Source organism: Garra rufa, chromosome 24 (genome assembly GCF_049309525.1).
Source record: "Garra rufa chromosome 24, GarRuf1.0, whole genome shotgun sequence".
Lineage (NCBI taxonomy): Eukaryota > Metazoa > Chordata > Actinopteri > Cypriniformes > Cyprinidae > Garra > Garra rufa.
In genome coordinates, this window is record NC_133384.1 from 24,871,283 (window position 1) to 24,898,504 (window position 27,222).

The 27,222-nt window shown below is 38.9% G+C and overlaps 1 protein-coding gene across 1 annotated transcript in view; it reads right to left on the reverse strand.

The window, feature by feature from the left end:
• Positions 1 to 9,144: 9,144 nt before the first annotated feature.
• mybl1 (v-myb avian myeloblastosis viral oncogene homolog-like 1) overlaps positions 9,145 to 27,222 on the reverse strand; it is a 25,802-nt gene continuing 7,724 nt past the window's right edge. The window contains exons 2-13 of the mRNA XM_073830575.1: positions 26,583 to 26,803; positions 26,313 to 26,499; positions 25,289 to 25,366; positions 24,786 to 24,884; positions 23,218 to 23,448; positions 14,813 to 15,184; positions 14,589 to 14,728; positions 14,388 to 14,502; positions 13,434 to 13,544; positions 13,190 to 13,303; positions 12,923 to 13,102; positions 9,145 to 11,179 (exon numbers count right to left, since the gene is read on the reverse strand). Of these exons, the coding sequence (XP_073686676.1) occupies positions 11,054 to 11,179; positions 12,923 to 13,102; positions 13,190 to 13,303; positions 13,434 to 13,544; positions 14,388 to 14,502; positions 14,589 to 14,728; positions 14,813 to 15,184; positions 23,218 to 23,448; positions 24,786 to 24,884; positions 25,289 to 25,366; positions 26,313 to 26,499; positions 26,583 to 26,803 (1,974 nt within the window). The 3' untranslated portion in view covers positions 9,145 to 11,053. The remainder of the gene's footprint in view (positions 11,180 to 12,922; positions 13,103 to 13,189; positions 13,304 to 13,433; positions 13,545 to 14,387; positions 14,503 to 14,588; positions 14,729 to 14,812; positions 15,185 to 23,217; positions 23,449 to 24,785; positions 24,885 to 25,288; positions 25,367 to 26,312; positions 26,500 to 26,582; positions 26,804 to 27,222) is intronic.

The following is a 27,222-nucleotide window of genomic DNA, read 5'->3' on the forward strand; positions in this document are numbered from 1 at the left end:
AGCACTGCAGGGTGTTTATAAATACACCATGTGAGATACAAATGTTGTAACTGGGCTCAAAACCACCAGTTGATATTATATATTGCATCTAGAAAACTAGAATACTTTGCACTTCATAAATAAAACCCATCATAAATCGGTTTTGCATGAGTGCTTGGTAATATTTTAATATTTCGAATATTTTTACACAGCAATCTTTAGAATTAAATATTGCATTATTTCTAAGCCATCACATACGAAATTCACAATGTGTCCACTAGATGGTGGTCTGTTAAAGCATGAATCAAGATGGTCCACGCGCGCTCACGACTGCTTCGCGGTCTCGTGTGTCACAAGTTGAGGCATGACAAATATAAACTCAGTGACACAAAATCTTAATTTTTTTTTTAATGTACAGCATTTCATACACTACCTATATTCCTTCTGCAGCACGTTAGTATATACAAAGTGGAGCATTTTACCACGAAATAATCTGACTGACTGTTATTTGGCTTTTGTTTATATTTCCAGAGGGATGAGCTCACTAAGAATGGATGAGGTTTACGACGCCGCAGTTCAAACCAGGCTGGGACTATAGTGATCCTGGGGGAGGGCTTGGGGTGAGTTTGCCATCATACATAATGAGTCTGCAAATTACAGATCTTTACGCCCGTCGACCCCCACCGACACACACGGGCAGCTGCTCCCCCTCCCAGCATCACACTCCCTAAACAGGTGGCTCATAGCTCATTAGCTAACAATGCACACACAGATAGAACACCAGGCCTGATCAATTCTTGCACAATGAACCCTCCCTGATGGCTTGTATGAATTTTATATACACTGCCAGTCAAAAAGTTTGAAATAAATAAGATTTGTTTCATGATTTGTTGCAAAAATGTGTCTTATTCACACCAAGCCTGTATTTATTTGATGAAAAAAATACAGTATTGTGAAATATTAACATTTATTTTAAAATGAAATGTATTCCCGTGATGGCAAATCAGAATTTTCTGCAGCCATAACAGCATATTTGAATATGCTAAATTTGTGCACATTTATTTTCAGCTATTATTGGTGCAAAATTAATAATAGTTATGTTATCAATATTGCAAACAGTTGTGATGCTAAATATTACAGTTAAAATAAATACTATTGTAAATGATTTTGCAATAGAAAAATGTAAAAGAACAGTATATATATATATATATATATATATATATATATATATATATATATATATATATATATATATATATATATATATGTAAGCCTATATATACACACACTACCAATCAAAAGTTTTTGAACAGTAAGATTTTTTATGTTTTTTAAAGAATTCTCATCTGCTCACCAAGCCTGCATTTTTTTGTTTCAAAATACAGTAATATTGTGAAATATTTTTATTATTTAAAATAACTGCTTTGTATTTGAAGATATTTTAAAATGTAATTTATTCTTGTGATCAAATATAAATTTTCATCATTAATACTCCAGTCTTCAGTGTAACATGACCTTCAGAAATCATTCTAATATGCTGATTTGCTGTTCAAGATTTTTTTTTTAAATTATTGTTATTATCGATATTTAAAACAGTTGAGTGGATTTTTCTTTTTGGATTCTTTGATGAATAGAAAGGTCCAAAAAATCTACTGTTTTCAGCATAATAATAATAGAAAATGTTTTTGACCAGCAAATTAGAATATTAGAATGATTTTCGAAGGATCATGTGACTGGAGTAATGATGCTTAAATTCAGCTTTGAAATCACGTGAATAAATTACATTTTAAAATATATTAACATAGAAATCAGTTATATTGAAAAGTACAAATATTTCACAATTTTACAGTAAAAAGTACAAATATTTCACAATTTTACAGTAAAAAGTATAAATATTTCACAATTCTTGCTGTACTTTCAGTCAAATAAATGCAGGCTTGGTGAGCAAAAGAGACTTCTTAAAAAAACATTAAAAATCTTACTGTTCAAAAACTTTTGGCTGAATAAAAAAAATATATTAAAAATGTAAAATACATTATAATAAAAAATTGTTCTTTTAAATTCCAATAATATTTTACAATATTACAGTTTTTTTAATAAAAATGAAGCCTTAAAAACATTAAAGATCTTAGTTATTCCAAACCTTTAAAGTGAGCAGGAAACATGTTTATATACAGTTCTTAATTCAATAAAAGGCCCTTTTATGCCATTTCTCCACCAATAAAACATCACTGCCAGTGCAATTTCACACTTTTCACCAGTGTGAATTCCTATGTGGTGACTCTCCGGGTTCGAGGGGCTTGTCGAGACCCTGTTTTGACTCAAGGTGTGGAAGATTAAACTTCGCTGTGGTCCTTTGATTGGTGATGGTCCCCGGACCAATGCTGAACAGCCTGTCACTTGTCTCCCCTCGTCAAAGCTTTGGAATCTGGGTCATGGGGAATAAACAGGCCCTTTGTGCTTGTTGTTTCCTCTTTGTGTTCCCCAGCAGAGGCAGGCTACAAGTCCCCTGGGGGGGGGGGACGATAGGGAGGAGGGCGCTTTCCTGGCGTTTAGACGTGAGGCCCAGGCACACAGCTCTCCCAACTTGCTTGCTCCAGAGGATCTTGTCCAAGCACTGCAGGAATAGCCACTGCCAGGGGCCACCAATGGGGCTTTTGAGGCTGATTGAATGGCTCGTCCTTTACAGAAGGCATAGGAGAAGCAGTACAGTAGCTGTTTTAGATTGTGTATGCGTATGCTATTTTTAATAACTCATTGTCAACCCTGTGATATTATATTGAGGGAGACTGGAGGCAATTGTTTCCTTCATAATTCTATTTATAAGACTGTAATATGTCATTCATTTAGACAGAATTTAATTTAATAAAGTAGTCATAATGTTACAAGTAAATCAAACAATAAATACCTTTCCAATAAAAAACAAAAATCATTATTATAGCATATTAGAGGTTATTATATATTTACACTGCTGTTCAAAAAGTTTGGGATCAGTGCCATTGTTAATGTTTTTTAACTCTTATGCTCATCAAAGTTGCATTTATTTGATCAAAAATACTGAAAAAAGTGATATTATAAAATATTATTGCCATGTAAAATAAGTTTTCTATTTTAACATACTTTAAAATATCATTTATTTCTGTGATGCAAAGCTGAATTTTTTTGCATCATTACTTCAGTATCACATGATCCTTCAGAAATCATTCTAATATGCTGATTTATTATCAATGTTGGAAACAGTTGTGCTTTTGGAATCTGTGATACTTTGTTATCATTCTTTGATGAGTAAAAAGTCTTTACTATTATTTTTTTTATCAATTTAGCACATTCTTGTTGAATGAAAGTATTCATTTCTTTCAAACAAAGAAAGAAAGAAAAAAATATTGACCTCAACCTTTGAACGGTAGTGTAAATTGTTACAAAAATTTATGTTTAAAATAAATTCTGTTCTTTTTTAACATTTTATTTATCAAAGAATCCTGAAAAATGTATCATAATATAGCTGTAAATAATATAGCTGCAAGCAGCGATTACCAGGGTTCAAGAGCTTTAAGGCATTTAAGCACATATTGAAAACAACATTACATATTATTTATCAAGCCTGTAACCACCTAAATCAATGAGGAAAAACATTTTTGGCAAATCCACCTAATTTGCCAACAAATATAATGTTTTTTAACGTTTATGACTCACCAGGGTTTGTGAAGTTTTGAGTTTTTGTTCAGGATTTATAGGCTTTTGGGTGTATTTGGACAGGGCCGTTTTCTAAACGACCCCATTATAGCTTCCCAAGGGGTAAATGTCTACATTTTTTTGTTGATATTTTTGGATTGTTATTGACCTAGAGAGTCCAAAGAAATGCACTAAAGTATTTTTTCCCAGATTGAGTAAAAAACCTAGGAGTAGTTCACAAAAGTATTTTTATACATTTTCTCAATCATTTAATAAATGGTTTGATTGGCCGCAGTGGTTCAAGAGGCAAAGTTGTTCGGATTGAGGAGATCTATCGTCTGACATGAATATCGTACATATGTGTGAAAAACCATGCAATATACAATCGTTTACGCCCTTGAAAAATGTGATATCACCCCCCAGTGGCCAATTTCTTTCAAATTCCTCACAGACCTTTAGGGCCGTGAGTCAAACAGGCCCACCGAGTTTCATTCTGATCGACCTCTGTTAAGCTTGTCTAAAAGGGGCTCAAATTCATCATGCTTATAGGACCAAGCCTCGGCGTACCAATTTTCACGTCGATAGGACAAACGATTGCATAGTTATGGACGTCAGCTCTTACATCCGTGTTGTGAGTCTGGCAAAGATATCTCATTCCGTTCAAAAGTTATAGCCTTTATAGTGTGCCTTTGCATTTTGGTGTATCTTTGCAATGGAGAGTAGAAAGTTCAACTTTTTATTATTATTATTGATATTTACTCTCCAGAGAATCTTCCTGCACTGGTTTGATTTTGATCAGGCGAAAAACCTAGGAATAGTTTGCAAAGTAGTTTAAAAAAAAAAAAAAGCTAAATACCCGAAAATTTTGCTGAAATTTAGTTTTGTCCGGTGTGAGCCAAGGATTCCGATGACATAAAACACTTGAGCCTGCGACGAACAGTTTAGGAGTTATTAGCGATTTTGTACTTTTGATCACTGTAGCACCCCCATTAGGCCAATTTGGGCAAGCCTTGGTGATGTTGTAGACCAGGGGTCATCAAACTTGATCCTGGAGGGCCGGTGTCCTGCAGAGTTTAGCTCCAACTTGCCTCAACACACCTGCCTAGAAGTTTCAAGTATACCTATTAAGACCTTGATAAGCTGGTTCAGGTGTGTTTGATTAGGGTTGGAGCTAAATTCTGTAGGACACCGGCCCTCCAGGACTGAGTGTGGTGACCCCTGTTGTAGACGGTGCGAGTACTACCATCCCTCCAAGTTTCAAGTCTCTGCCACTTACAAATCTTCAAAAATAAAAAAAATCCTTTTTTTGCCTTGTTGCTGTTCAGTGGCACAGAAAATCTCTGATCAATAAACATGTCAAACTTGTCAGCCACTAACATGAATTTAATGTAACAACAATAATTATCTTCCCATGGACCAGTCTGGCTGCTTTTTCTAGAACAGCCCGCCAAATCCAATCCCTGTACTTCAGTTTGAAATGAAGTGCTCATCGTGCACGCCATATATTATAAGATTAACTTTTCGCTACTGTTTCCTTTGAATCAGCCCTAGTAACTGACTTCTCTCAGTTTTTAGCTTAATAAGATGCCTTGGCCATCTGCTACGCTTGGCTTACCGGTCACAATGACTCCAGCTTTCTCCTGGACCCTTATGCAGGGCTTTCACAGAACCTTATTAACCCTAATCCACTGATGAAGTGACTGTTGATGTCATGTTGATGTACTACAAACTTGCAAAAGAGTAAATAAGAACACAAAAAAGCATGCATAAAGTCAGCCAGTCTGGCAGTGTTGATCTTGCAGCAGCTCACCTGAGGAACAGCTGTTGGTCTGGAGAAAGACTTAAATCTGCCCCACCCATAGAACACAGTGTCCATAACTACTACCCCATTTACCAGGTGCCTCCTCACTGGGACAGCCCATTCAAACAAGAAAAATCTGTCTTAGATCAGTTTTGGTGTTGCATCTGGTTTCATTAGCAGTGCAGGTTCTCTACACTATGGAAGCCCCAATTTCTGCCACAGAAATGTTGAGACTTGTGTGTTTACTTAACACTGTATACGAAGTGCAGCATACTAGGCCTCTGTTTGAGTTTGGTGGCAGGGCCCCTTTTGCTCTCTAAATGTGAAAATCACCCATCTAAATGAGCTTATTTATAGCTCAAGCTTGTACAGTATAGCTATGTGCCTGGCCAGCTCAGTGTCCAAACTCTCAGCAGTCAGCCAGTCATAACCAGTGGAAAGACTGACCTATATTAATAGGCACCTTTGGCAGTGGAGCAGCACGCCTGAGTTTCCCGCCTGAACTGTGGGTGCCTGCCAGATGACTGGGTCTGTCACTGCTGCGATAGCCTACCATCTGCTGTCTACTGCACACAATGGCAGGCAATGTGCATACAGACCCAAGGGAGGGGCTTCATGGGATGGCTCTGTACCACATGCTGCACTGGGACACCTCTAAACACACACACATATACGCATGCAAAGTGTGCATGGTGCCATTATCTCTCATGAGATTATATATGGAAGCTATTATGAAATAGAAATAATATTAGGAAAAGGAGTGACCAGAATTCATTGAGAGAGATGTGTATGACAATTTTTGCAGTTTCGGCTTTATACTTTGCCATATCTGTCAGTTATGATACAATTTTTATGTTTTACGATGTTTACCCAAATTTCAGTCATCATTTACTCATCCTCATGTGGTTTCATACCTGTATATTTTTTTCCTTTGTGGATGTTAATACATGGATAATTTAATAAATGGAATGACATAAGGGTGAGTCAGTGTTTATAGAATTATCCTTTTTGGGTGAACTATCCCTTACACAAAAAAATTGTTAATTTTGTGCAGGACATCACTAAAAGTAAATTAGATAAATTACAAAACTACTGTTTGTTGTCCGTGATTTGAACGGGATTGACTGGGCCATGTTTCTTCAGTAACCTGACAGATTCAGTAAAGGTAATTCATTGAAAGAACTGACTGATTCTGAGATATGTTTTTGATTTACTAGAAAAAAACAAATCAGATGCTGATTCAATAACTTGACAGATTCAGTAAGTTCATTTAGTAAAGGGTTCATCACTCATGCAAAGCAGGAACTCATAAGTTTGCCGATCTTTTTAAATGTTTATTAAAAGAACTGATTTAAAAAAGTTATTTGTTCATGATTCGAACGGGATTGACCGGGCCATGTTGATTCAGTAACCTGCCAGATTTAGTAAGCTCATTCAATGATGGATTCATCACTGATTCAAAGCGGAAACTTGTAAGTTTGCCAGTCTTTTTGAGCAATTCAAGAACCAAATCAAAAGAGTTATTTATTCGTGATTCAAGCTGGATTGTCTGCTCTATATTTTTGATTCACTAGAAAAGAATCAAAACAGATAGTGAGTCAGATGTTGATTCAGTAACCTGGCAGATTCAGTAAGTTCATTTAGTGATGGATTTGTCACTGAAACTTCTAAGTTTGCCGGTCTTTTTGAGTGATACAATAAAAGAACCGACTCAAAGTTATTTGTTCATGATTCTGAGCTATACTTTTAATTCATTAGAAAACTACCAAACAGAATTATTAAGTTCATTTAGTGAAGGATTTATCACCGATACAAAGCAGGAAGTGTGTCAGTCTTTTTGAGTGATTCATTAAATCAACTGACTCAAAAGAGTTATTTGTTCATGATTCGAACTGGATTGACTTTTCTATATTTCTGATTCATTAGAAAAGAATCAAAACAGATAGTGAGTCAGATGTTGATTCAGTAACCTGACAGATTCAGTAAGTTCATTTAGTGAAGGATTCGGCCCTATTACACAGCGGCAACTTGTAACTTTTTTTTGTTCATGATCCTAACGGAATTGACTGAGCTATATTTTTGATTAATAGAAAAGAACCAAAACAGATAGTGAGTCAGATGTTGATTCAGTAAGTTCATTTAGTGAAGGATTCGTCACTCATACAAACTGGAAACTTGTTAAAGTTGGCCGATCTTTTAAAACAATTCATTAAAAGAACTGACTCAAAAGAGTTATTTGTCCATGATTCAACCAGGATTGACTGAGCTATATTTTTGATTCACTAGAAAAGAACCAAAACAGATAGTGAGTCAGTAACTGAAACCATTTTGTTTCAGTACCCTGACAGATTCAGTAAGTTTATTTAGTGAAGGATTCGTCACCGATACAAAGCTGCCAATCTTTTTGAGTGATTCATTAAAAAACTGACTCAAAATAGTTATTTGTTCATGATTCAAACAGGATTGACTAAGCTATATTTTTCGATTCACTAGAAAACGAGCTCATAAGAGTCATGAATCAGAACTCACAGCTCAAGCTATATATGTTGTTTTTGCAGTTTTTCTCAAAAGAAGTTTTTTTTTGTCATTATTTTGTGGTACTGTGTACTCTGACTTTTAATATTCATTATATATCATATACTCATTAAGACTGAAAATTCAGTGTGGTAAAGTTGTCATGGCTGTAGATCTGTAACTAAAAAGTGGTAGTTAGCTAATGGATTTTCATTATTTTCCATTTGTTCCCAACTTCTAGATGAGGATTTTTAAAGGTCATTATTCTCAATATAAATCAATAAAATATTAATATACATGTAAAAAATTTATTCTCTAAAGAAATGTCAATAGCACACACAACTATTATAGTAATTTTATAAGCCGACCAGTAAATGCAAAGTAATTTCTTCTACTCATCGACCAATAATCCCATAAATCAAGGTCAAATCTGGGCTTTCAACCTTAAGATTAAAGTTCTTTCTAAATTTACACATCACTGTCAGGGAATACAACAGGTGTTTGTTTTGTGCTGAGCCAAAATGGCTTCAGTAGCCATCAGGCACACGGCACACTGTACAAAAGCCCAAACCAGCCAACCAATTTATCCCCAATGGGCCTTTGACATCTCTCAAGCCTTCATTGACCATCTGAAAAAACACAATAGCAAAGTGTTCTCTAAATTTGAAAGAAACATATAAGAGCACATGTGTTATAGGCTTGTAATGGCCGTCAGCAGCAGAAGGCATGTCAGTGGGGCCTTGCGCCCCTCTATTCAGGGGAAATTGAGTGAATGGCCCTGCAAAACCAACAGACATGCAGAACAATAGAGCCAAAAGACATTATTTCATGGGCGAGTGGGCCTCTTTAGAGAGAGCAGCTGACCTGTGGAGAGCTGTGTTGTTCAGGGAGGGTGTGGGTCCGCGAACCCCAAGGGCAGAGATTGCGGCACCCCCCGGCCCAGTGACAGCGGATAGCCGTCAACTCCAGAGAACTTCCATTACTGCTGTAAACACCTGGCCTTCAGAAGAAAACAGAACTCTCTATGGTCTTTCGCAGTGTGACATGAACAAGAAGGTGATTATTAGCCCAAAAATTAGGTCCTGGGAAGGATGGAAGAGCCGTCAGTCAAAAAGTTAAATACAGTTTGATTCAGTTACAGGAAACAAGTGGGACATTTTAAAGAGAATATTGTTTATTTTTAGGTATGTGAATGACAAGTCTATTGGCAAGTTGGTCGTAATATCAAAGCAGGTTATAATATTGAAAATATTGTCAAATGCGTAACATATTGCATGAGAAATGAGTATGTCAGTTGAAGTGTGCTGCTTTTTTTCATGCATTTCAGTTTGCTACATATCCTTGCTTCCCTCAAATCTACAGAAAAAGACATTTTGACAGTAAAATGAAGACAAACAAAGACATATTAAACAGTTATCTACAATGTTACGTGAGCCGAAATAAATTAATCTCTCTGTAACATACATACGATGAGGGACACGTAGTGTTCCTTTAAACACAGATCAGTTTTTGCATTCCAATCAGGTTACAATTAGCCAAAATAAACTTTTTACACCAAAAAAACTCAATTTGAAAAAGACAAATGTGTTATGTAAAGCTAATACTGCCGAATCCTTTCAAATCAGGGTTTTGCTCAGACTAACTTATCATTGTGAATAACTTGGAACTATTTTACATGGGTTTTCTCAGTAAAAAAAAATAATAATAAAGCAACATTTCATTCGACATTTCACTTCATATGAGAGCAAAGCAATTTTCCTACACTTCCTTCAGCCGATTGTGCTTATGTCCATTCCTGCTGTAACTCTCAGTAGCAGCGAGCAAATCCTTACAAATTTTTTTTCCAGAGCGAGAAAGTGGGAGAAAGAAACTACGTTTACACCATTTCGGATGTCATCCTGACATGTCATTCTTAATGATATGTTTAAATACATTCAGCCACCAATAAAAATCCCCACATACAACAAAATGTAAACACTACAGAGGGGATAAAACAATAGATATTAATGACAAACCAACATTTATACAATATTTTAATAAAAAAAGTGCAATTTCCCCACATTCTCAGAGGCTGAATGCTGCTACTTTTACGGTCAACCAATTGGTGTAAAGTGGACGGAATCTTGTTAAACGTACTGTACACTTCAAGAAATTAGTGGCAGTGTTATTGAATCAGAAATATGTAATGGAAGGTAGTCAAATCTTTAACAGAAACGAAATATAATTAGATTTTCTTTATATCTTTGAAATAAATAAATTAGTAAAGATTTAATAAATAGAACCTACAGCTCTAAACGAACAAATCTCACCTACGTATTTGTTCTTGGAACGTGTTATTTATAATGCAACATGCGCATTAATATCAGTACCAAACATGATTTTGGCTAAACTGAGAACGTAAGCAGCGACGACGCTGGATTTAGACTTCAGTTGCAAGTCAGCGATTTTACACCTCTCTAAGTACAACTCATCTCAACAAACTTCACTTTAAAACAAAAAAAAAAAAAGAAAAAAGAAAATCATCGAGGTACCTTCCAGTAGACGTTAACTTAGCAGATTCATGCTATACAATACATTCAGTGAGTGTCCTACTCTTAAAACGAAATTTAAATAAAATAAAGTAATCGGGGTGGAACCTTTGTTACGTTTGGAGCGGAAACGATTACGTTGCAAGTGCTATCCAGTTACTCCTCAACACTGTCTCTGCTCCTCACCCTAACAAACAACCACAGTAGTGCAACACTGCCAGTGCTCCCCTATCCTTAACACCAGAGCTTAAAACTATCTTCAAATGTCATTTATATGATTTCTTCCTTCTTAAAAAAAGTTCATTAAAAGCAGCCTTTAAAATCAGCACACGGTCTACAGCTAAAAATGGATAAAAACAACTGTTAAAATACCATTAGCTAAATCTAGTGCTAGTTGTATTTTGAGTACATATGACTATTCTAAGCGGTACATTGTTATATCAGTAGGTGTTTAGCAAACATAGAGAGTGTTTCTGTTTTCTACACCAGATTGTCTGAAAGGTTAAATGTCGGTGTGATAGAGGAAAAGAGGAGGGTTGCTGTAGTGCAGTAGTGATGTTTAAAGGACGAGAGCTCTGGAAATGCAGGTGGTGGGGTTGGTGTTTAAGTAACGCCTGGCCTGCTCGGTCATGATCAGCTGATCCTCCGTTTTCCCAAAAACCACTGCCTCCCATTCGCTGTTGGCCTGTTGGGTATGAAAATAGGCGTTTGAGTTTGAACATCGGTTGTTATTGTTAACTAAAACTAAAGCTAATAGCGATAGTTCATGCAAAAATGAAAATTCTGTCATTAATTACTCACCCACATGTCGTTCCGAACCTGTAAAACCTTTGTTCATCTTTGGAGCACAAATTAAAATATTTCTGATAAAGTCAGAGAGCTTTCTGACCCTGCATAGACAGCAACGCAAATAACACGTTCAAGGGTCAGAAAGTTAGTAAGGGCAATTGTTAGAATTGTTAGAATGGTCACAGATCAGCGATCTCCATGTAAATCTGATTGTGCAAAACAAATCGTAAGTCGTAGAGACTTGAAACTTGGAGGGATAGTAGTACTCTCACCATCTACAATGTGACCAAGGCTCACCCCAATCGGCCTAAAGGGGGCGCTACAGCGATCAAAAGTACGAAATCACTCATAACTCCTAAACCGTCAGTGTCTACTGTCATTGGAATCCTTGGCTCACGCCGGACAAAACACATGTCACATTTTGCTAACTACTCCTAAGTTTTTTCACCCGATGAACAAAATCATCGCAGAAAGATTCTATGGAGAGTGAATATTAATAATTAATCAAAAAAGTTCAACTTTCGACTCACCGTCGCAAAGGGGTGCCAAAACATTCGAAAGGGGCAGGGCCAGTATAAACTAAAATACCTATAAGTTCTGAATGGAATGAGATATCTCCGCCAAACTCAGAACTCTTATGTAAGAGCTCAGTCTGCATCACAGAAGAAAAAAATGTGGAGCTTGGCTACTTGGAGGCGCTATAAGGAAAACAACTCATGAAAATGGCTATAAATGCGCAACCATTTGTCCTATCAACAGTCTTGGTCCGAAGTGCCACAAGTGTCTACAAGGACATTTGCGTTTCTAAAAAAAACTTGGCTAATATTGGTAGACGAAGTGCATGAGTTTGAGCGCCTGTTAGGCAAGGTTAACGGAGGCCGATCGGAATGAAACTCGTGGGCCTGTTCGACTCATGGCCCCAAAGGTCTGAGAGAAATTTGAAAGAAATCGGCCACTGGGGGTACGATATCGCATTTTTCAAGGGCATAAACCATAGTACATCACATGGTTTTTCGCACATATGCACAATATTCATATCAAATGTATATATATTTAAATGTACCCTTTGGGAAGCTATAACAGAGTCGTTTAGAAAAGGGGCCTGTCCAAATTTACCCAAAATCATATAAAGCCCAAAGAAAAAAACTTCACTAAACCTTCTGAGCACATGCGACAGGTGATTCTAAACAAGCATGCAAAGTTTTAAGGGGTTTGGACCACAACTGGTGCTATAACAGTTAAATAAAACTCAAAAAGACTGTATTACTATGGTAAATGGCTTAAACTTGCAGAAAATGTTCATACATTTACACATAGCTCTTTCCATCATATGATCGATCTATAGATTCTAAACAACTATAACAATCATAAACAAAAAAAAATTGTTTTTTTCATAGCTTTACAAAATTAAGGTTGAACTGATGTCACATGTACTATTTTAACAATGTTCTTACTATCTTTCTGGGCCTTGAACGTGTTAGTTGCATTGCTGTTTATGCAGGGTCAGAAAGCTCTTGTATTTCATCAAAAATATCTTAATTTGTGTTACGAAGATGAACGAAGGTCTAAAGGGTTTGTAACGACACAAGGGTGAGTAATTAATGACAGAATTTTCAATTTTCACAATTAAGTAAATTACCGGAGTGGGTGTTTGGTAAGGTGGGCTCCTTTGAATCATGTTTTCTCTCTTGTCCTGTGGGCTGAGGGAGCGGATTATTGAAAATGATTCCTTCAACGATTCAGGTGAGCAAGAGTTCTCCTCTCTCTCTGTCAACGGCATCATGAGCATGGATCTGGTCAGTAAGTCGTCACTGTGAGACTAAAAGAGAGGCAATGATTGTGGGTGAATTGGGAAAACAACACTAATGATGCATCATTAGCTAGTAAAGTAGGATAATGGACTTACCGCTCCATTGTTGTTAATCTGCTGTTGGGGAAACAGCTGTACATTTAAACAGTCTTTTTCCCAGCTGTCCAATACCAAAGACTTTCTCACTTTCCTTGCAGGCGCTTCCATCTGCTGTGAACACCAAATGATAAAATGAATAAAAACTAGTGTTCAATTTAAGTGTTAACATTAGATAAAAGCTGTTGAACATTTAAACTTAACCCAACTGTATGATTGTGAGAACAAATATGTAAGCCAGTACCTCATAAGATCTGTACTGAGGTTGGTTCTGCACTTGTGTGAAGATGTCAGCCCCAGTTTCCTCTTTCAGAACCTCTCGGATGTCCTCCTCAAGAAATGCCAGTGGTTGGGGCTAAACACACAAAAAATTATAGAATTAAAAAAAAAATCTATACATATACACTACCAGCCAAAAGTTTTTGAACAGTAATATGTTTTTTATGAAGTCTCTTCTGCTTACCAAGCCTGCATTTATTTGATCCAAAGTACAGCAAAAACAGAAAAAAATTAAATATTTTTACTATTTAAAGTAACTGTTTTCTATCTGAATATATTGTAAATGTAATTTATTACTGTTATTCCAAAGCTGAATTTTCAGCATCATTACTCCAGTCTTCAGTGTAACATAATCCTTCTTTGTTTTTGTTTTTTTATTAAAAAACATTTATTATTATAATCAATATTTAAAACAGGATTCTTTGATAAATAGAAAGATCCAAAGACCAGCATTTATCTGAAATAAAAAGCTTTCGTAACATTATACACTATACCATTCAAGCTTTGAGTCAGTATAATTACAGAAATTAATATTTTTATTTAGCAAGGATGCTTTAAATTGACCAAAAGTGATGATAAAGACATTCATAATGTTAGAAAAGATTTCTATTTCAGATAAATGTTGTTCTTCTGAACTTTCTATTCATCAAAGAAACCTGAAAAAATTCCATTCAGCTGTTTTCAGCATAATAATAATTTTTTTTGAGCAGCAAATCAGAATATTAGAACGATTTCTGAAGGATGTGACTGGAGTAACGATACTAAAAATTCAGCTTTGAAATCATAGGAATTAATTACAATTTTAAAATATATTCAAATAGAAAAAAGTTATTTTAAATAGTAAAAATATTTCTAAAGTTTACTAGTTTACTCTTAATAATGACACCGGTTTAAGGTTTTTTTCCACATTCGGACTTACCACCATTCTTAATGGGCCATGCATCTTCTCCTGGGCGGCCAGGGCGTTTTTGAATGGAGTGGGTGTTCTTGGAGTGTGGACTATAATATTCTTATGGAGTTTTGGAGTCCTAAATCTGTAAAGACGAAAATAGTATTAGTTACTTCTTGATTCTGTCAGCCTGATATTCTCAAACAGCAGAGGTGAAGAATAATGCCTGACCCTGCGTTCTCCTTCTGGTGTTTTGGTGTGGTCTCTCTCTGGTGGGGTGTGTTGAGAAGGCATTTCTGCCCACACACTGGAGTGGATGTAAGAGCAGGATTGTCGAGGCTCAACGGCTCACCACCAGACACATTAAAGAACTAAATGGGAAAAAAAAAAAAACATTTTAACTTTAAGTTTGAATGAATTCACACATTAACTAAAAGTTATAAATGTAGCCATACCTGAGAGGGTGAGAATGGCAGGCCTTTGACAGGGGTGTTTTTCGGTGAGTTCCCACTGTTGTCTATGTACGCACAGCTCCTTTCATCTCCAGGTGACTGATCTCCTCTTTCTCTCCTCTTCTTTCTCATAATGGACGGTGATGGAGAGCTGAATCTGTTCATGCAGGTGTTAGAGAGAGACACAGACTTGCCCTGGTTCACCGCAGCACACTGCCTGTTTATCGCTGGGATGGTGGGAGCATTTATTGGATAGGCCAGGCTTTCTGTGCATCTCTCCAGGGTCGTACAAACATCAGTGGGGTTAGTGGGCTTCGGAGAGGGGCCTCCCTCAGAGAGATCAAAGCTGGTCACATCACTCCAGGCCAAAGGATCCTGAAGCATCAAAACCCATACCTTACTTTTCATTAGGTGTCAAGTATGCATCTTTGATATCATTTTACTAAACTTTACTAAATAACTGAATTAATGATGCTGTGTAATTTACATACAGCATATAGTCTAATGATTAAGTAACAGAGTAAATTGTATATAAGCAGCAGTATTGATATCTACTACCAGTCAAAAGTTTTTGAACAGTAAGATTTTTAATGGTTTTTAAAGAAGCCTCTTCTGCTCACCAAACCTGCTTTTATTTGATCCAAGTACAGCAAAACTGTTAAATATTAAGCTGTAATGCTGGTTTGGAGTGCGCTAACCGCTACAGTGTTCCTATTAGAGAACCCGGAGTCTTGTTGAAATGATATGTAGCTTTAATGATTTCTCTGTTGGACATGTACAAGGTTTTTTGTCCATCACTCGTGCAATGTCATCACAATGAGAACAATCAAGCAAACTCTCCAGTCCAAACGACCGACGCAACACCAGAGCGCAATGCTCGCAATCAGCCCATTCAGTGTGCACATACGGACGAGTTGCGCAACGCCGTTCCGTACAGCGCCCACAACGTGCGCATCTCCGTCACTGGGCAAACGGGGAGAATTCTAAACAGCCGCCCCCACATTTGAGCAGCAAATGTGTAGATCAGTAGGATTCTTCATGGTTGCTGATCCTCGGTTCCCTCTGGAAGTCCAGGAAGTGGGATAAGGCGGGCTACAGGTCGAATGTACACTTTCTCCTTTACTTGAATTTCGACAGTTCGTATACACCCATCTCTACTGGGAATGAGCTTCACTACTCGACCCATAGGCCAATGGGCTCGTGGTAGGTTGGGATCAGTTATCATTACAACGGTCCCTAAAGCAAGGGGCTCTGTCGTTTGCTGCCATTTGTAGCGGGATTGGAGTGTTGGCAAATAATCCCGTAGATAACGGATCCAGAACTGATCTATTATATTCTGACAATGCCGCCATCTACGCCGTCCAATAGTTTCGGGAGCATAAACAGCTTGTGGCAAAGAAGCGTCTCGCCGCCCCATGAGAAGCATATTTGGTGTTATAGGGTCGGGGTCAGCGACATCAGCTGAAACATATCCGAGAGGCTTGGAATTGATGATACCTTCCACCTCCACTAGGATGGTGTGGAGCACGTCCTCTGATAATGATTGAGTTCCCACTGCGACCTGAAGTGCACTTTTGATGGAGCGAATCTCCCGCTCCCAAGCCCCTCCGAAGTGTGGTGCGTTAGGTGGATTGAATTTGAACTCAATCTGATAACTAGCCAGTTGCTGTTGAAGCTGTGGTTCCAATTCCTCAAAGGCTGTTTGAAGTTCCCTGTCAGCCCCTCGAAAATTTGTACCTCGATCTGAAATGATTTCTGCTGGTTTGCCTCGTCGGGCAATAAATCGGCGGAGGGCTAGTAGGAAGGCATCTGTGTCCATGGAATTAAGGAGATCCAAGTGTACTGCACGCGTTGTTAGGCACTTAAAAATCACTCCCCAACGTTTCTCATTACGTCTGCCAATCTTAGCAATGAATGGCCCAAAACAATCTATGCCCGTTGAAAAGAAAGGTGGAGAGAAGATACGAAGACGAGCCGATGGCAAGTCTGCCATTTGAGGAACTTTAGGTTGTGCTCTCCATCTTTGGCATTCTGGGCAGTGAAGCTGGTGTTTTTTGATGACCTGTCGACCCTTCAATATCCAATACTGTCTTCTGATCTCTGCGAAAACTCTCTCAGAGCCAGTATGTAGTAGACGTTCATCATAGTCCTTGATTAGAAGCATAGTAGCTGGGTGACGAGCATCGAGTACGATAGGGTGGATCTCAAAGTCACTGACCTGCTGCATCTGTCGTAACCTTCCACCTACTCTGATGAGACCTGTTGTTTGATCCAGCTCTGGTGCTAGATGACTGAGTCTGCTGCTGAGACGAACAGGCTGACCTGCTCTTAGAGAAGCGAGTTCTTCAGGGAAACTTTGTGTTTGGCAGGCTCTCAGGAGGGTAAGTTCGGCTTCACGGTAACTATTTATTGGCTGAGTATGGTTAGACTCTGCCGCCCCGTGGCATTGCTGGCGTACAGCTTTGATCAGGTCCTTCCACGACTCAAACTGACTTGCATCTGGAGTATTATTCTGCTGCAGCACGGATGTTAAGCTGCAGAAAGTTGAACCTTTCAGTTCATTGGACATGGGTGGATGAGTAGAGTGTGGTCTCTTCGGCCACTTATCTGGAGCTTGTAAAAGGAAAGATGGCCCTCTAAGCCATCTGCTGGGTCCAGTAAGATCCAGAAGCTTTTTTCCTCTTGTCAGATCATCAGCCGGATTATTGAGTGAGTCGACATAACGCCATGCTTGCAGGTCTGTTAGTTCCTGTATTTCTGAGACACGAGTGCCCACAAATACCTTAAACCTGCATGATTCTGACTGTAGCCATTCCAGAACAGTTGTAGAGTCTGTCCATAGCGTGGTCTTCTGAAGGAAGGAGGACAATTCTGTCTGAATCAAACTCGCGAGTTGTGCTCCAGCCAGCGCCGCACACAACTCTAAACGTGGCATGGTCTGTTGACGTTTTGGGGCCACTTTTGATCTGGCCATGACAAATGAAATATCACTGATGCCTTCAAGCACTGAACAGAGGTATGCTACCGCTCCGTATGCCTTCTCTGAGGCATCGCAGAAAACATGAAGGTGGTGCTTAGCCCCAGGCTTATCCATCACTTCAGGAACATAGCAGCGTGGAATTGATACTGATCTGAGGTGTGATAATTCACTCTCCCATTCATTCCAGGACTCACGGAGATCTGTAGGGAGATCTGGGTCATCCCAGTCTCTTTTCTTTGACCATAGCTGCTGTATGAGAATCTTGGCTCTGGTCGTATATGGCGTGATGAAACCCAAAGGGTCATACTGACTCGCTAGTATCTTATAAACTGTACGCATTGTCAGTGTCGAGTGCTCGATGGGTCGGTATCTGTACCCTAAGGTATCTGTCCTACAGTTCCAACAGAGTCCTAATGTGGGCTCTTGAGGATCATACCGATTGTGTTCCAGCCACAGTTCCATGTCCCGAGATTTAGCATCAGATGGTAAGTGAGCAACAACTGAGGATCGATTGCTAGCCCACTGCCTAATTTCGAATCCGCCATCTACTAACAGGGCACGTAAATCATCAACTCTAGTCTGGGCTGCTGCAGCTGTGGAGTGACTCTCCAGACAATTATCAACATAGAAGCTGGATTCAACTGATTGGATGATGTCAGGAGTGCTGTGTGGGTGTTCTTTGACGTGCTTCTGTAACGCGTAGATGGCGCAGCAGGGACTACTGGTTGTTCCGAATGGCAGCACCTGCCATTCGAATACTTTAGGTGGAGTATCTCGTTGCAGATCCCGCCAAAGAAACCGCAATAGGGGTGTGTCCTCAGGTAATAGGCGAACCTGGTGAAACATACCCCTAATGTCCCCACTGATTGCAACGTGGTGCTGTCGAAATCTCAATAGGACCCCAATTAGGGATGGTCCTAGGTTCGGTCCTGGCAGGAGCTGTTCATTGAGAGAAGTGCCCTTATAGACATATGAACAATTGAACACCAGACGTGCTTTCTCATTATGGTAGACAAGGTGATGTGGCAGATACCAAGACTCCTCTGATTCATTAGCTTCCTCAGCTGTAATCTCCCTCACATAACCTGCTTGAATTAGTCTATTTATCTCCCCCTGATAGGCAGCAGCCCGTTCTGGTTGATCCTGAAGTCTCCTTTCAGTACTTCGGAGATTGGCGAGCACTGACTCTTGAGGAGCTTTCAGCTTGGGAGCTTCTACTGCCCGTAATAGAGGTGTGGCGAAACGTTGAACACCATTGATCTGTACTCTGCAGGTCTTAGTCTCTAGAATCTTGATAGACTCTTGGTCTTGTCTAGAACGGGTTATCAGCTTTTCACTTCGGTAGGGTAAAGAATCCAGCTGCCACAATCGCTCCACGTCTCTATAGAGGGTATCATATGCTGCTGCAGCAGTAATGAAATAACTCTGACAAGTGGAGGTTGTTCGATCTGGAAGACTTTCAGGGCCTTGAAGGGCCCAGCCTAGTTTTGTGCAAACTGCAACTGGCCCCACCTGACTGTCTACATGCACGGTCTTCACTGCAGTGATCAGAGGGCTATTATCCGAGCCAATCAACAACAGTGGCTGAACGTTCTTGAATGACTGTAATGGAATACCTCTTAAGTGATCATATCTGCGTTGGAGAGCCTTGACTGGGTAGCTCTGTTCCACAAGATCTAAACCATCTGCAGTGAAGGCATTTTGGATTCTGTATCTGACTCCTGGATTAATCTTAGAGGACACATCAAAGGTAACAACAGAGCCGGCTAGGAATGTGACATCGGGCCGAATGGTGCGTAAGGCTAGAGTTTCTTCTTTCCCTTCTAGCTGTAGCTTTTGAGCGGCAGTAGGTAACAACATGGTTCTCTCAGCACCATCATCCAATATTGCGTAGGTCTCAATCGTTCTGTCCTCATTATGCAAAAACACTGGCACAACTTTCAGTAATACTCGACCAGACGAACTAGAAGGGGTAAGATAGATCCTACTGTTCAGTGCAGTGGTCGGCTTTTCCTTAGCTCGCTGTTCTGCAACTCCATGGAGTACTTGGAGATGTATTGCCCCACATATTCCACAGGGTTTTTTTAGGTTACAATTCTCTGGAAGATGGGAACGGCCACACTTCCAGCATCGTTCTCCTTCTCGAACCCATTGCATGAGGTTTTCTGTTGATTGCTGCTTTATTTCTGAGCACTGTGTTATGTAATGCTCTTTGCTATGGCAGAACAAACAATGCACTTTGGATTTCCTCCACTGAGAGTACTGAGGTTCTTGTTTAGGAGCTCTTAGGCCTTGGGGCTCTGCACCATGGTAAACTGAAGCACTTTGTCCTCTGGGTCGAGTTGAAGCCTTGCCATGAAATGTGGGGGAGGATTTTTCCTTCTGATAGCGCTCGACTAGTCTACTTGATAGACGCTGCTGCTGAGCTTTACCTTGCAGCCAACCAGAAAAGTCCTGGAGATTATACGGGTTAAGGCTGGCGACATTCAACTTGCCTTGCATCTGTAAAAACTCAATGAAGTTGTCTCTGAGATACTTTGGAAGTTTGCTGAGGAGCCTGTCTACGTGTGAACAGCAACTAAGTTCAATGCCTTTAGGACCTTCCAGGGACAACAGCATACTCACAAGAAGATGAACTCTTAGGGCGAAGGACTGGAAACTACAAGCATCAGCCACTTTCACATCTGGAGCATTGAGTATAGCTGCTATTTCACTCTGTGCTAATTGATGGGGCTGTCCATAGTGCAACTGTAGAGCCTGCATTGCTGCTGTATACGGCTTAGCCTCATGTCGGCATGACTGGCCAATCATTTGAGCCTCTGGGAGCTTGAGATGTTCAAGCAGCACGTGATATTTGTATTTCTCTGATAGCTGAGGGTGAGAATCTAGTAGATTATCCAATGCTAGCTTCAGATTGGCGAAATCCCTTTCACTGTCCACAGCAAAGTCTGGTATAGAAGGCTTTGGTGCTCCATACAAGTTAATGGGAGGTGGTGGAGTCGCATGGTAATCAACATACTGTGGCCAGGCTACTTGTTGTGCTGGGTGCTGATGACTATGTGCCCCAAGATTACTAGGCTGTGCTGAGTATGAAACAGGATAACTCGAATAACAATCAGCACAAACTGGGGCTACAGAGTGTTGCATTGTATGTACTGCAGTTGGGTGATTAGAGGCCCATTGCTGCTGGGTCAAATGAGAGACTCCCTCAAGCCCTACGGACCTTCTAAGCACAGGAGGTGAATTGTCTTCATATTGCCCTCGTGGCATTAATTGTACCTGTGGTGCAGCATCAGGCGCTGTGGGCAGTTGTGGAGACATAAGGCATGATGGCGGCAATGAGCGGACTGCATTCGGATCATGTAGTGGAAGTGTTTGTGGGGCAGGCTGGGCTCCTATGTTAGATTGGGCCACGTTTGGCATAACTGGAACCGGTGACATCAAGGGTAATTCAGTCCTCTTCGGTTTGGAGCACATTCTTGTAGGCTGAGATTCTGGATTGTCCACTGATGTCTTTGAGAAGTGTTCAGCAGTCGAGGTAATGTTAAGAGCAGGGTCAGGGGAAAGTGCTCCCTTCTGTAATGCTACATCTCCTTCTTGGATCGAGAGGTTGTCTGCTTCCTCCTCCAGTAGGAATGTGCGTATGTGCTGTAACATATCCTGTCGACGCTGCTGCCTTTTCTCATAAAGAGACAGTCTGCTTGCAAGCTGTGCCATCTCAACTGATTCCTCCTTCTCAGCTTCTGAGATGGTCTCCATCAATTTCCTCAATGACATTTTATCCGTTGGCTGGGCTTGTTCTGGTTTATGCTGCGGAGTAGACGTACCGGTTGGAGATGATACTCTGCTTTCCACAGCTGGAGACACTGCAGAAGCCACCTGCCTTGTGTCTAGTGAGCATGATGGGGGACTAGTTGATCTTGGAAGGTTACCGTCAATAACATAGTCCTCCAAATACTTAGGAAGTGTGTATTGTCTCACTGGCCGTTCTGTTCGTTGATTTGAACTGGAGGGATCATCATCATGCGACATATCTGTAGTAGTCAGCATCCGGCTCGAAGGACCATGTTAAATATTAAGCTGTAATGCTGGTTTGGAGTGCGCTAACCGCTACAGTGTTCCTATTAGAGAACCCGGAGTCTTGTTGAAATGATATGTAGCTTTAATGATTTCTCTGTTGGACATGTACAAGGTTTTTTGTCCATCACTCGTGCAATGTCATCACAATGAGAACAATCAAGCAAACTCTCCAGTCCAAACGACCGACGCAACACCAGAGCGCAATGCTCGCAATCAGCCCATTCAGTGTGCACATACGGACGAGTTGCGCAACGCCGTTCCGTACAGCGCCCACAACGTGCGCATCTCCGTCACTGGGCAAACGGGGAGAATTCTAAACAAAAACAGTACTTGAAATATTTTTACTATTTGAAATAATTGTTTTCAATTTGAATATATTTTAAAATGTAATTTATCCTGTTATCAAAGCTAAATTTTCAGCATTATTACACCAGTCTTTAGTGTCACATGATCCTTCAAAAATTCATTCTAATATGCTGATTTGCTGTTTAAGAAACAATTTTATTATTATTATCAATATTTAAAACAGCTGAGTACATTTTTTTCAGGATTCTTTGATAAATAGAAAGATTCAAATATCAGCATTTATATAAAATAAATATATTTTGTAACGTTATAAACTATTCCATTCAAAAGTTTGGAGTCAGTATCATTAAAAAAAAAAACTATAGAAATTAATACTTTTATTGATAAAGGATGCTTTAAATTGATCAAAACTGATGAAAGACATTTATAATGTTACAAAATATTTCGATTTCAGATAAATGCTGTTCTTCTAAACTTTCTATTCATCAAAGAAACCTGAAAAAATCTTCTCAGCTGTTTTCAACATAATAATAAATGTTTTTGAGCAGCAAATTAGAATATTATAATTTCTGAAGGATCATGTGACTGAAGTAATTCAGCTTTGAAATCACAGGAATAAATTAGTCAAATAGAAAAGTTCTTTTAAATAGTTAAAATGTTTCAAAATTGTACTGTTTTTGATGTACTTTGGATCAAATAAATGCAAAAATCTTACTGTTCTATCCAACTTATTTTTGCCATAAGAGCGGGCACAGCCATTTGTAAATTTTATGGGTCTGGCTTCCGGGTCTCATCTGGTTCCTGCTATTTTAAGCTTATGCAGATTGGTGTGTCTTACCATATTATTTTAATGTATTATCTTAATTATGAACACACTGGGTTGTAATGCCAACAGTTTTGCCGTTTTTATTCTTCTCGTTATGTTCCTATAGCGGATAATGAACCAGAAGTCTTACCATAGCTTACTTCCACATTAAAGAATAAGTTGAATAACATCTATAATAACTTCATACCTAACCGATTTTTGTAATTCTCTCCTTACCGAGTCAATAAGCTCCATAGTCTCTGCAAACTCTGGGATGGTCTCTAGTGTGGACAGCACAGCACTGGCCTCAGCAGCCAGGAACTTGCTGGGAGAAACAGGCAGAGGCATCGTAGCAGGCCGGCCCTCCTCTAAACGACACAGCTCGACCCCTCTGTCCTCCACACTCTCTGTGGTGGTGACAGTATCATCAGCCAAGCTGTCCGACCAGCTGGAGTAGCTCTCTGGATTCTGTATGGAACCAAACCATTGAGGTCAGTGAGAAGAGATTATGATTATGATTAAAAACAACTGCAGTGATGTTAAAGGGAGAGTTAAGACAAATCTAAACCAATAAACCTACACTGCTTCACTTATAATATGGGAATTTCATATTACTCAGTGACCATATTCTAAAGTAAACATTTACCTTATTAAAGGATTAGCACACTTCCAGAATAATTTTTTTTCCTAATAATTTACTTATTCCATGTCATCAAAGATGTTCATGTCTTTCTTTCTTCAGTCACAAAGAAATTGAGTTTGAGGAAAACATTCCAGGATTTTTCTCCATATAGTCGACTTCTATGGTTCCCAACAGGTTGAAGGTCCAAACTGCAGTTTCAATGCAGCTTCAAAGGGCTCTACACGATCTCAGCTGAGGAATAAGGGTCTTATCTAGCGAAAGGATCAGCCATTTCTATACTTTTTTTTTTTTTAATCACAACTGACAATTTAGAAGTTGGAGGAGAAAATTAGTTTTTTGCCCTACCCAGCCTTTTTGAACTGAAGTACACAGATGAAAAGTGCATCACAGAGCTAGTACAAGATGAGCATTTATACACATTTGTATTTTTGTGTAAATAAGAAAACGACCAATCGTTTTGCTAGGTGAGACCCTTATTCCTCGGCTGGGATCGTGTAAAGCCCTTTGAAACTGCATTGAAAGTGCAATTTTGGACCTTCAGCGTGTTGATGCCCGTTGAAGTCCACAATAAGGAGAAAAAATCCTAAATGTTTTCCTCAAAAACCTTCATTTATTTTCAACTGAAGGAAGAAAGAAAAACATCAACATCTTGGATGACATTGGGGTTAGTAAATTATCAGGAAATGTTTATTCTGGAAGTAAACTAGTCCTATTCTCTATGGTAATGATACATTGTATTCTTGCAGACAATTGACAAGGAAACGGTGAATAATTATTTAAAGCCATTCATTTGCACCCAACCTACTAAATGTATTTAAAACAAACAGAATGAACAAAGCTAATATGCTAACACAATACATGCTAATTTATTAATATAGTTTTGGGATAATACAGTGATGAATATAACAGAAACAATAAATAAGTGTATAAAATAAAACAAAAGTATTAAAAACATGCTTTTATGCCTCAAAGCAGTCACTTGCTGTAGTTTTAGTTAATAAAACCACAAAGGAAGGTGTGAGGCAGGGAGGCAGTGAAGGCGGGTAGGATTTACTAAGAAGCACAGCTAGAAATGAGAGTATGGGGGAGTAGGATGGGAATGAAGGGAGGCGATGGGACCTATAGCGCACTATTCTACGCGCACACACACAGTGTTTCTTACACGAGGGCCCGACTGTCTTCTGACTTCACACTCAGCTGACATTAGCAACAGCTCTAGCTCCTTAATTCTTTTCTCTTTGTCTGGGTCGTCATGGCACGGCTGTGAGGAAGAAGAACCAGGAGGAAGAGGCGGAAAGAGAGACCGAGACACAAACTTTACTGACAATTTGACAAGACTTTTATGAGATCCTGAATTTCACCAAGCAAACCCACTCAGGATTAATATGCCTTTTAGAATTTTGATATTACATTACAATTGCATATATATTATATACATATATATATATATATTACATTCGAATACAAATTTGTAAAACGGCATTGGTGAAATTCAGATAAGGAGCAGTTTAACACCACACCACACGCATGCAGATTAAACAATTATACACAAACATATGAGACAGATTTTTTTTTTCATTAATAGAGAAGACAAAAAGAAAGCAGAAAGTTCAGAGATATAGAAGAGATTGAAGCATGCTGTGAGAACTGCAACAAGGGACTTACCGACATGAAGCTAGAGATCTCGACACTAATGTTTTCCATACACTGGCCACTTTGTGAACCATACAGATATCTGGGTGGCTGCCAATCAAAAACAATATGAAAGCTTGTATATTAAATACTTCACATCTGGTATGTATTAAATTAAGCATATAGTTGAGGTCAAAAGTTTACATCCCCCTTTCAGAATCTGTAAATGTTAGTTATCTTACCAATATAAGAGAGATCATAAAAAATACATGTTATAGTTTATTTAGTACTGTCCTGAATAAGATATTTCGCAAAAAAAGATGTTTACATATAATCCACAAGAGAAAATAATAGTTGAATTTATAAAAATTTCAAAAGTTTACATCCCCTTGATTGTTAATACTGTGTTCTTATCTAAATGCTCCACAGCTGTGTTTTTTTTTTTTTTTTTTGTTTAGGGATAGATGTTTATGAGTCCCTAGTTTGTCCTGAACAGTTAAACTGCCCGCTGTTCTTTAGAAAAATTCTTTAGGTCCTATAAATTCTTTGGTTTTTCAGCATTTTTGTATTTGAACCCTTTACAACAATGACTGCATGATTCTGATGTCCATCTTTTCACACTGAGGACAACTGAGGGACTCATATGCAACTATTACAGGAAATTCAAATGCTCACAGATGCTCCAGGAAGGAAAAACCATGCATGAAAAAATATATTTAGGCAAAATAAGAAAAATGTACTGTTCAAAAGTTTTCACCCCTGGCTCTTAATGTATCGTTTTTCCTTCTGAAACATCGGTGAGTATTTGAACTTTCTGTAATAGTTGCATATGAATCCATCAGTTGTCCTCAGTGTGAAAAGATGGATCTCAAAAATCATACAATCATTGCTGGAAAGAGTTCAAATACACAAAAATGCTGAAAACCAAAGAATTTTTGTGGGACTTAACTGTTCAGGACAAACAAGGGATTTATGAGCTAAACAAACAAAAAACACAGCTGTGGATCAATCAGGTAAGAACACAGTATTAAAAAACACCTAAAAATGAAATAATCACCTGTGATTGGCCACTCATGATCATTTGGTTCTGGTCATGTGGATATTCCACAGATGGACTGGATTTTGGTCGTTTCTTCTGGCCAGAGTCACTGTTGTAGCTCTTGCTGCCCTCCTGCAAGTATCCCTCATGTTCCACCTTCCTGCGCATTGTGGAGTTCCAATGATTCTTAATGGAGTTGTCTGTCCTGTAATAGTCCAGTTAGGTAAAGGTCATTATCTGGCCTACACACACACTGGAATTCGTCTATATTAAAACAGAGCTTTTTACCGTCCAGGAAGCAGCTTTGAGATCTCAGCCCAGCGGTTGCCCAGACGTTTATGAGCTTCGTAGATAATGCGATCCTCTTCCTGGGTCCAGGAAGATTTCTTCACTTCTGGGTTGAGGTGATTGTGCCAGCGCTCTCGGCACTGTTTGCCTATGCGGCCCTGTAAGTGCTTGGCGATCACTGACCACCGTTTGGGCCCATACTTGTGAACCAGCTCAATCACCTGTTGAGATGTAAAGCAGATTATTAGAATACAAATAACTCTGAAGAATAGAGTAATGCATGCTAAATGAAGTCTTGGTGAGAGACTTCTTTCAAAACATTTAAAAAGTCTTACTGGCCATGATTTCAGCGATGTGGAAATCATGGACAGAATCGCGAAATACAGTCATAAAAATTTAATATATAACATTGAATGTCACGGATTTTGCCAAATTATGGATTCACTTCATGAGCATTTTAAAGTTTCTTTAAAGAAAAACGTTTGTCATATCATATACAAAATGAAACTTAAAGGTCTTCACAGCAAACCGTCAAAATAAAAGTATGGTTTAACTTGAAGAAACTGTGACAGAAATATATTAGTTGATGTAATGATAGTACTACTACTAATAAAAATTATTATTAAAACATTATTTTTTT